This window comes from Malus sylvestris, chromosome 2 (genome assembly GCF_916048215.2).
Source record: "Malus sylvestris chromosome 2, drMalSylv7.2, whole genome shotgun sequence".
NCBI classification, from domain to species: Eukaryota; Viridiplantae; Streptophyta; class Magnoliopsida; order Rosales; family Rosaceae; genus Malus; species Malus sylvestris.
In genome coordinates, this window is record NC_062261.1 from 14,492,428 (window position 1) to 14,503,596 (window position 11,169).

The 11,169-nt window shown below is 36.1% G+C and overlaps 1 protein-coding gene across 2 annotated transcripts; it reads right to left on the reverse strand.

The window, feature by feature from the left end:
• Nucleotides 1–572: 572 nt before the first annotated feature.
• LOC126599869 (filament-like plant protein 7) lies at nt 573–6,858 on the reverse strand. Of its 2 annotated transcripts, XM_050266338.1 has the most exons (8): nt 6,555–6,858; nt 6,181–6,418; nt 5,916–6,054; nt 4,353–4,497; nt 1,851–4,269; nt 1,676–1,730; nt 940–1,372; nt 573–836 (listed from the first exon to the last, which is right to left on the reverse strand). In XM_050266338.1, exons 3-8 carry the CDS (start codon nt 6,021–6,023, stop codon nt 793–795), a joined length of 3,204 nt encoding a protein of 1,067 aa, XP_050122295.1. In that variant the 5' UTR covers nt 6,024–6,054; nt 6,181–6,418; nt 6,555–6,858; the 3' UTR covers nt 573–792. The 2 variants fall into 2 exon arrangements, with proteins under 2 accessions (XP_050122295.1, XP_050122287.1); XM_050266330.1 differs by having other exon boundaries at nt 6,181–6,858.
• Between the last annotated feature and the right edge of the window lie 4,311 nt (nt 6,859–11,169).

Sequence of the window (11,169 nt, forward strand, 5' to 3'; positions counted from 1 at the left end):
AAGCTAAATAATATTATCAAACTATGCCTTTGCTTAATCTGCATTTTTAGGGTAACTTTTTTTGCTAATTTTCTTGTGAAAGTTGGTTGATTTCCTGTCCAGATTGCTGAGGCATTAGCCGCATTATAGAAATCCAAGAGCTCGTTTGGTAATCATTTTGTTTTTAATTTTTGTATATTATAGATAGAGGAATGGTAAGAGGTCGCACTTGGTGCGATGGCAAGTGCCTTCGCCCATGAGCGGTAGGTCTCGGGTTCGAGACTTGGGAGCAGCCTCTCCATAAATGGGGGTAAGGCTAGCCGACATTCACCTCTCCCAGACCCTGCGTAAAGCGGGAGCCTTGTGCACTGGGTACGACCTTTTTTTATAGATAGAGGAATGGTATGTGGGAGAAGGGAGAAATGAAGAAGAGTGAAGGCTAGTGGAAGAAATGAACAAAAACTAAAAAGTAAAAATGAAATGGTTATTAAACGGACCGAAATAAAAGTAATAACTTTGGACTCCGCTTGATCAGCTGTAAAATGGTGCTAATCCTTCCTTGATGTTAAAATGGTTCCGCAGAAACTTAAATATATCAGGACGAAAGAGAAACATATTTATTTACTTGGAAGATTACACGTGTGCAAAAACTGGAAAATACATGATGGGGTACACAATTGTCAAACACGTCGTGTGCTGACATTGCTTCAAATTCCGATTTGCCTACAAATCCATGATATATATATACACGAGTAATACACAAAATATTACCTCTCGGACGCACTCTGCAATCTCTCAAATCACCAACAGCAGTCATATCCTTATTATTTCCAAATACATGTGTGAAACAAACAAAACTGCCATCAAAACACAGCAAGGAACACCGACATTGTTATCGCGTTATCATTTGATTGAGATTTGATCATGGGCCAATCGGAAGGGGTGTCTTTAGGCTGTTACCTTTCTTCTTTCTCCACACTAGCTTTCTCCATAGGCTCCCACCTCCCCGTTTCTTGCTGGGCACTATAGCTAACGAACCAACAGCTGCATTGTCATCCTGGTATTTACTATTTAGAACAAGGATATTAGGACCGAACGTGGAAGTCGAATTACTGCCAACCTCTTTTGTCATTGGAGACGTAAAGTCCTTGACGCAAGCACCATCTTCTGCTAGCATTTTATCTAGTAATGAGGATCGTTGGTTCGAGTTCCTGTGTGGGGTTTGGCTTGCAGCTTTGGCTGTGGAGGTGTCTGTATCAGAAGGATTAGTGATGACCTTGTCGAAAAGGGCTGCTTCTCTTGGTGAAGCCATTGCCTTCAACTGCTTCCCGAGGTTAAGTATTGTCTCTTGGCATTCGGCCAACTTTTCTGAAGCAGCTGCTACCTCCCAATCCTGAAATTTTGAGGGGAAAAAAAATATTTACCTTCAGAAGTAAAGAATCAAAATTCTTTGAACTGTAAAAACAGTAACTCGTGTAATATTGCAGCTGAATGACAAGAAAGCACGGTAGAAACATTTTTCGCTTGCAGTAGTTTTCTTTCAAAACGGAATTCTCAGTCTACATTTAAGTCGATCACTTTCGATGGTGTTTCTAGTGCGATTACTGTTTCACCGTAGAATTATTAGCTACCATTCACAAATTAAAGATTCTCAAACAAACGTAAATGTATGTTAAACAATAGGATATTAACTCACATTTTGGGTTTTCCTTTCCTCCTGATTAAGATTGGAATTTGGGCTTTTCTTCACACTGCCAATAAAAAAATACGTCAAATGCATATGAATATTGTAGATGAGTAAAGCTGTAATTTGTATGTGTGTGTGTGTGTGTGTGTGTGTGTGTATTTGTGGTTTATATCAGCATTTGTACCTATCAAGCTGAAGCTGCAGTTCCAGGCATGTAGCCTCCAACTCTGCACAGCAGTTGTGTTTATTCTGCAGATGAACTTCTAGGGATGAAAACTTTTGGAGAGCTTCGTTTAATTCAACTCTGGCCTCAGTAAGCTGCGTTTCAAGATCTTCATTCATCATCTTGTGATTTTTAAAATGATCTTCAACGATTTCCTTTGACTCTCTTAAACATTGTAACTCTGTTCTCAAGCTGGCAATAGCTTTTTCAGATTCCTTGAGCTGGTTCATCAGGTATTCGCTCTTATCACTGGCCGACTGAAGTCTCCCTTCCAACTCTCTCCTTGCAGATTCTAAATTCACCAATTCATTCTTTAACTTTCTGTTTTCCTTTACCAGATTGGCCTGCAGCTCTTCTATTTGTATAATATGGCCATTTGACAAGTGACCAACCGCTCCAACTTCTCCTTCGGTTTCACTTCGTGTATCATCCCAATCAAATTCCTTCTTAATTGCATCCTTCATGCTTGAAACATCTTGAAGTGAAAAGCAGTGGTTTAAAATCCAGTCCAATGCAGCAGTTAATTCTTTGGCAAATTTTTCAAGACCAGCCTTTCCATTCAACAGATCATAGCAAGCATGAACAAACCGTTGTAAAAGATCACCGAGTTCAGAAGCTTTCCACTGGAAAACACGAACCATGTAGCCTGCGTTTTCCGAGTTTTTAAATGTCGACACATTTCCGTCCTTCCTGGACCCATTCTCTGGGTTATAATCTGGAGATGGAACGTGGATTCCTTCAATAAGCTCAATTAGTTTACATAATGACTTACTCAGATCTGGCTGGAACTGCGGATTACTCTTCTGTGGGTTTGAGATGTCCACATCACTTACTCCTCTGGGTGAATCGTTTACTAGAGATTTATCTGAACCTTTCCATGAGGTGCAGCTCTTAACGGAGGAAGGATTCAATGCATCAAGATGGCTTCGATTTGTCCTTGCATTAACAAATTCACCAGGCTTTGGATCTTCTGTACATGCCAAAGCTATTCTTAAGTCTTTAAGTATCTGTTCGGGGTTTCTTCCTGCAACATGGTTGTGCTCCATCACCAGTTTCACTACATCCTCAACCCAATGAGGAGCTTTGCCATTGACAATATTGTTAAACCTGGTCTCCCTGTTTGACAAACTGAAGCCTGACTCACCGTCCAAAATAGGGACCATCTGGCTGCCCACAAGTTCGGAGGAATACTCAGATTCCAAGGGGCGCGCAAATGCCTGGACTGAAGAAACAGGAGAACCAGCACTTTGTTTATCAGCAGAAACGACTGCTAATTTTTCCATTTCAACAAAGTCATCCATCAGATTTATGTCTGAAGCTCCTACAGTTTTGTTCGTCAGAGACCCTTTTTGTTTTTCAGCTCTGAAGTGCTCCAGTTCTGTAATCAAGGCAGATGCCCATGAATCGGCACAACTAACCTTATCATCGCTGCCAATATCAGACATAGATGCTACAGAGACTTCTTGTGACAGAAGATTACTCCTCATTGACTCCATGGTTGCCTGGCCCTTTAATGATTCTTCAAGCGGTGTCTCAGATTGCGATAATTTAGAAGCTACACGGGCATACATGTTTCTGGAGAACTGGAGTTCATTTATCTTCTTATTGAATGCTTCCTTGAGAGTCTGGTTTTCTTCTTCCATAGCATATAACTGCTCGGTCAAAATGTTAACCTTTTTGCTGGGAGTCTCAGGAAAGTTATCAACTGTGGAGTCATTCAACTTTCTCCTCCCCATGCCAACAGAGTCCCGTCCTAGCATTTCCACTTCATTTTTCATTTTTGCCAAAGCAGCAGGGCCTGGTAACCGCTTCCGGACTAGAAGCCGCAACCTCTGACATTCTGATTCTAACTTTGCAATTTTCTTTGCACCCTCCAAATTCTGCTTGTGTGATGCATCAGCGATTCGACGATTGAATTCTCTCTCTTCATTCCGGATCTCAAGCTCTTTCTCAAGCACCCGAACCTCATATTTCAAAGAAGCATTATGTTTCTCAGTGGATTCTAATCTGAGCGTGAGTGCATTGAAATCAGCTTCCACCTGTGTCAATTGTTTTCTTAAATCTTCTATCAACTTATCCTTCACTAAAAGAGCGTTACTAAGATGGGTGTTTTCAGCACCGATTTTAGAAAGCCTTCTAGTAGTCTCTGCTAACTTCTCCTCCAACGCCATCTTGGATTTCTCGAATTCTCTTGATGCCTTCATCATAGCCTCGTGAACCCTTTGCTCCTGCTCTTCTCGAACAAATCGTAGCTGCTGCATGCAGTCCTTGAGGGCTCCATCCAATTGAGCTATTCTTTCTTCACCAGCTGCTCTGACTTGGAAAGATTTATCTAATTCATGCTTCAGAAACCCCGCATCTGCTTCCACCTTCTCCCAGCCTATATAAAACATCCATATGAAAATGAAGACAATATACTGACAAAATGCACAGATTATTGGAACTTTTCGACTCATGAATTACCTTGAACAGCATCCTGTGCCGTTTTGGCATGTTTTTTCACAAGTGCATCTTTACTGTTACATTCAGAGAGAGCTGAAGCAAGCTTATCGCTTAGAGCTTTCAGGTTGTTCTCCAGTTCTGCCTTCTCAGCCTGAAGTGCTTCTACCTAAAAAAGAAAGCAAACAAAGTAAAGTGAAAAATAGTATCATTAATGCCTCCAAGAATATTGAACAGTTCTGAAAATTATTTAAAAATAAAAAATAAGAATAAAAAAACATAGTTCTGAATGAACACATATGTAGCAACCTCAAACAACAGGAATCATAAACATCCGTAAACGATGATAACTAATTACCAATTACTCTCTTAGAAAAACTGTACACATTATGAGGAAATCCTTTTTGACAGCAGTTGACTGGTTAGGATCATCGAAAGTCTAAAACTGGTTTCAGAATCCCCGCTGCCACAGGGGACGCATACCTGATGTCTCTATAAAATTTACCCCACGCAGTTTGTCCTTTTGATTGACAATCATATTATTGTAGGCTTGGTTTGTGGAATAGATAATTGGGGCCAATTTAGTGTCTTTCTCTAATGCTAATTTCCAACATAGGAGAAACTTTGAAACTTTAGCACTAGTTTTTTAACCTTAAGATATATCACAGTTCTTGCGGTCGAAAACTTCTGATTGATATAAATATTTATCTAAAAGTTGAAGGCTTAACATATTGAAAAGGAAATTTTGTCAAAATTGACCCACTCTCCTGTAAAATCTCTATTCTCTGGTCATCAAAACCCACTAAGATATACTGACTAACTTTTAGCAAAGGTCCTTGATCTATACCACGAGTTTAGTTTTCGTCCTGAACTCTACTAATAGTTTCTCCAAAACTTTTCCTTGAAGTTGAGGGGATTGAGGAGGAACTCCTTAAAATAGCTCGTGACCTATTCACAAAACTTCGTGCGTATGATCGAAACTCCTTAAAATACCCACTTTACCCCTTAACTTAACAAAAAAGTCGAAGGACTTAACAAAAGGATCACAAGTGCAACACAGGGCATAATTCGAGGACGAGAGCAACTGTTAGTAGAGTTCAGGGACCAAAACCAAACTTATGGTATAGCTTAAGCACCTTGGCTACAATTTCCTGTTTCTACTTCCACTAGTGTAATGCATGACCAGTTTTCTTAAAAAAAAAAAATGGCCTCCTTATGCCAATATAGTTGTTTGAACTGCAAGAAGTTATTCGATTTTAAGAATGTCTCAAGTGAATCTCCAAGGAACAAGAACAACCTTGGACCTTACATAAGTGTTCCTTTTAAGGGGAACTAGCATAATAGCATAAGAAAAACCATAAACATTTCTACTTAGGGAAATTTTGAAATAGATCCAATTTTATAGGCCTACTTTTGAAATAGGTCCAATTTTTATTAACTTTTGATTTTTGAAATAGGTCCAATTTTTAGTTACTTTGGATCCATATCAAAATACCCCTCCTACTTACAGGTAATGTAGATTGGAATAAAACATCATGGATTTCACTAAACTATGAATTTAACATAAAAGTTAAGGAAAATGTGTACCTCCTCTCCATTTCCTTTGACTGAGACATTGACTTTGTCTCCTTCTGCTGCTGCTGAATTGGTTTTATCTGCAGATTTCTTCATCCAAAGCCATGGCTTGTGGTCCATGATTCACCTCCCCAACCCACTTGCTGCCTCTCTAAAATCCAAACAACCACTCAATCCAATCACAACCAGATGCATGCAAACAAACAGATTAAACCCAAATTTCAAAACCCAAAAATAATTACACCCAAAAGAAAAAATCAACAGATTAAGTACCAACCAGGTGAGCATTGCATGAACGAGCAAAATCCCAATACCAGAAAATGCAGAGGAGCTGAAATTTCTATTTCTCTATAGAAATTGCGGTAATTAGAGAGAGAAATTTTATGAGAGAGAAACCATCAACGCAGTCCGATCCCACCACCGACAGTTTGATTTGGTTGCAGAGAGAGCGGACTCGAAGGAGGAGTTGATGATAACGAAATGGAGGCTGACCCAACCACCAAGCTTTAGCTTTCCTAGAGAGAGAGAGAGAGAGAGAGAGAGAGAGAGAGAGAGAGAGGGTGTGTGTTTGGTAAACAGGAAAAGTGAAATGCGGGGAAAGTGAAGAGTGGGAAAATGTAGACAGAGAGAGAGGAGTATGGAGGAAGATACAGTTGGGGGAGCCGGAAATGGATCTGAGCTTCTGACACGAGAGCCGAAGCGTACGTGTAGCTGGTGAGTCGTCGAGTTCCGTTTATTTATTGGTCGTTTTTGCGTTCATCCGACGGACTGGAAGAGCGGAAGTCGTTGTCCTTGTTGACAACGGTCTTCAACAATTGCGACTATTTTTTTTTTTTTTTTGGTGAACTATAGTTCGATTTTGATACTGTTTTCTTTGAAAATAAGACCAGCTGATGCTACGGTACAGTGATATTGCTTTTTAGTTGTAAGGGAAATGTTTTAAGTTTGATTCTTGTTAAAGGAAAATTTGAACTACATTATTGTTAGTTCATTGTGAGGTTAAGCTCATTTCCTCCCCTTAGTGTAGAAATGGCAGTCCACCCTTTCGGGGGTCATAAAGACTCACATAGACATTTCAATCTCTTTTTGACCACTATCGTGCAAATCAGTAGCGTCCGGAATCAAAATGTGCTATGAAATACGGGCCTAAAATTTTGTTTCCAACACTGGACCATCTGGTGGTGGTAAATTTGATTTTGATACTTCATTTCCTGGAAAAAATTAAGAACAAAAAAAATTGTACCTTATTATCCAATACAATCGCAATATGTGCTAGCATTAGTCATTGTGAGCGTGATTACAGAGAATGAGTTTTACGCACAGTGAAGATATTAACACTACGCATTTAAACATGACTGATTTTGTCAGAATATTTAGAATGACATATTATCTAAATGTAATCGTATTATATTTAATCATACTTAATATCTGAATATTAAAATTGGCACATGCTTATTAATTTTTTCATCTAAAATTACTTATTATATATATATATATATTCCCAATTTTCTAAATGTTTTAAAAAATGAAGTTTTAACGAAACACTTCTGGTACTGTTCAATTTTAACGAAAAATCACATTTTTATTAAAACTAAAGATTTTTTATTCACTATACCTTTATTTGTCATTTTTTATTAAAACTAAAGTTTTTTTAGATTTTCCTTTAATTTTCCTTTAAAAAACTATGAAAGAAAGTTTTTTCTTGCGAGGACGAAGGGAAGTAAATTATGTAGGTGCAAATAAACAATTACATGTGACCAATTAGTGTTGTTTTTTCCACTTATTGTATAAGTGGGGGTGTTTTCTTTGTTCTAGCTAGAATGGTGGTGGAGTCAGTGAACTTCTTGTTTCGTGTACATTATGTTAGTAATAAATTACGATTGAAAAAAAATATATAGAGATTTTCATGGCATGAAGAATTCAAGTTGAGTTAATAAAGAATTAATCACAAAAAGTTAGAGGAAAGAGTATTGTCCTTTATACGCTTTACAACGACTTCTGAGAAAACATAGCTTAAGGAAAAAAAGAAGTACCAATACTTGCTCCAGGAAACGATTGTGGAAGAAACAAGTGAGGCAAGCCTCGAAACGAAGGCAAAATATTAAGAGAGGAGCTTTGGCTCCTAAAAATTGAGGAAAAGTTCATTCTTAATTGTGTTTATAATCAGAACCGTTTATATTAAAAATAATATGTAAAGATCATATCTACAAAAAAATTAATTAAAATTAAGATCTTCCTCTATCTGTTTTTATTTAGTTTGATGACTAAATGATCTAATATTAATGATTTTTTGTTAGATATTTTTAGAGAGTAATTTATAATGTTAACAATTCTGTTTACAAATATGAAATTTCGTGAATCGGCTATGAAATGAATTGAGGAGGAACTCCTCCTCCACTATTAAAAGCCAAGTTAATTCCAAATATTAAAGTCTAAAATTGGCGATGTAAAAGGTGATATAGTTTTGTGGAGGCAAGTCAGAAAGCTGAAGTGCAAGACATCAATAACCATAATCAAATAGTTGACCTGGGCTCCCTCTTTTTCCACTCATGATATTAAAAATCGACATCGAACCACTACTTGTCGAATGTCATTGCCACCGACTCAACAAATTATTATTATTTTTTTAATTATATACACTAAATCTTTAGATAGTGTATATTAAACGGTTAATATTCATTCATCTCAAATTGAACGGTCGATTAAAAAAAAATTAGAAAAAATTAGAAACCGATAGCCAACAATTGCAAGGCTGCTTCTCCATTTTAGCACCAACAAATATTTTCCGGAAATTCATATTTTCATGGCAAAATACAATTCATCATATATAAGTTTTCATTCAATTTCTATGTAATATGAATTTCACATCAAACAAATTCTGAATCAGAAGACCTTTGCATTTCTCCCTCAACATTTTAATGTTGTGTCTCAACCTCTGTTAACAAAAAAAATCCATCGAAGATCATTTAATGGGGAGACAGAGAACTGGATCTGAATTGGAATTCGATCTAGATCTGGGTTTAGGACATGTGATTTTTCTTAAATTAAATACAACTTGAAATTATCACTTAATAGTACGATCTAGTGATAAATGAGAGATTTTAAGTTTGATTCTCGCTAAAAACGAATTTAAACCACATTATTATTAGCTCATTGTGAGACTAAATTCACCACCTCATCTTTAGTGTAAATAATATCGATTGTCCAAAAAAAAAATATACAACTAGAAGCCGAAAAAAAAAGTTACAAAAACCTATAAGAGAAAGTACAATTACACACATGTCATTATCTGAGTGGTCGCCAGTTAGGCTCACTCACTGCAAACTCGTTGTAATGTTAGCATCGTTCCTATGACTCTAAAACCTCATTTTAATTTGAAAAAAAAAATTATTAGTTGTCTAAAACTTGAATTTAATTATGTACGATTAAGTAATTTCATAATTTAATCAACCTCGCTCACTCTATGTAACTCTTCTCTCGACTTTTAATTTCTATCTACTTTATACAAACTTATTTTAGGACTTCATCGCAACATATTCGTAGCATCTTTTAAAATATTTTTAATATTTTTTTGGTAGTACATGCTACGAAGCACTAAGACAAAACCCATGTTACACTCTTTGTTTTTTATTTTTCTAAAAAAATAAGACAACGAATGATAAGTCACGGTTATTTATCTGTTTCGGCCTTTGAAGAGGCTATGGGAATTTCACTTTGCCTACATCGTAATCAAGCAGACTCACCAGCTAGGAGCATCAAATCTAAGACTTCTCACATTTTTTTTTTATTAAAAAATCTTAGTTCGTGTCCTTTATCACTGGATTTCTCACGCTCTTTGTTGGTGTTTCAATTATTTTATGTAAGTGTGGATATTTTTTATATATATGTTTTGTCTTGTTTGGCTCCGAGTGCATAGGGTGGTACAACAAAAGACAACCACACGTGATACGTACAATTGGTGGAGTTATCATAAGTTGATATTAAATACATTTGGTACATTTAATTTCAGGTGGCAAGTAACTATATGTCCTTGACAAATTTGGTAAAATTGGACGGTTGTTGCTAACTTTATTAAGGCATGATGTGCGATGATAGAGTTGTTTGGAAGTACTTTTAAAATAATTGAAAATATTTTTAGTGAAATTATTTTTGAAAAAAAATCTTTAATAAAAACGCAAATGAATCTTGAAATAAGCACTTCAAGTGCTGTTACAATCCAAAAATATTTTCTCTACAAGCAATTTCAATCATTTTAAAAAGAACTTCCAAATAAGCTCATCATCATGACTGACGACTTAGACCAACGAACTTCACATTATTCAAACATAAAACTTGTGATCGAGTTGATGACCTTTACTTATGATTTATTAAAATTAAGTCATGTTTGGGTTTGATTGATCTTAAAATTCTAGTATAAATTTTTTTTGAAACAATATGAAACGACATTGTTTTGAAACAAATACAATATCAACATAAACATACAACTTGTATTGGCAACGATATTACAACTTTTGAGTTTTAAAGGAAAAAAGATAAAATTATGAAATTTTGGGAAGTTGTCATTCAATCCAAATTGAAAATGATTTGTACAAAATAAAAATGAATGTGTGGATAATATTACCCTCTTCGGATCTGATGAAAACAAGATAGTACATATATCCTTCCTACCAAAACAAGGATTGATAAAGGCAAAAGTCACATCCCACACCTAACGAGCAAACATCTAGTTCTCTACCTTAGAGTTGTGAATTTTAAGGTACCATTTGGCCTATTCTCCTTGTAAACGCATTCAACCTAGAAACTGCAACAGTAATTTAGTGAGTAGTTGGTTCGAAATTTGACTCAATTTAATTATTACATGTACGTGTGAAAATGAAAGGAAGCTATCATTTGCACTCATAAAAAGTTATCGTGAATTATTTTCAAACAAAAAAAGTAAAGAAGTGAGAAGTAGGGATCGAGTGCAGAGAAATTAAAAACTTTGATCGTTTCAGTGACTTGAAAAATTGGATTGAATCTCTAAATTTCAAAATTGGCATGATTGGATTAGATGATGGGAGTTTTGGTGTGAATCAAATTGAATCTAATCCAATTCAATTTAATAAGTTGTATCACGTCAATTGCGAGATAGAAATAAATGAGAATGAAAATGGGCACAAGTAGAAACAAATTAATGAGATGTTGCCACATCATTTGGCATTTAAAAATTTGAGATAAGACCATGTTCTAATGGTATTTTGCTACACTTATAAATGAGATGTCTAAA

Excerpts from the sequence above, each read along its gene's own strand:
- LOC126599869 (XM_050266338.1), bottom strand. The coding sequence starts at position 6,023 with ATGGACCACAAGCCATGGCTTTGGATGAAGAAATCTGCAGATAAAACC. Across the intron at positions 4,498-5,915 it reads TCAAAGGAAATGGAGAGGAG|GTAGAAGCACTTCAGGCTGA; the intron begins GTACACATTTTC and ends TTTCTTTTTTAG. Across the intron at positions 4,270-4,352 it reads GGCACAGGATGCTGTTCAAG|GCTGGGAGAAGGTGGAAGCA; the intron begins GTAATTCATGAG and ends TGTTTTATATAG.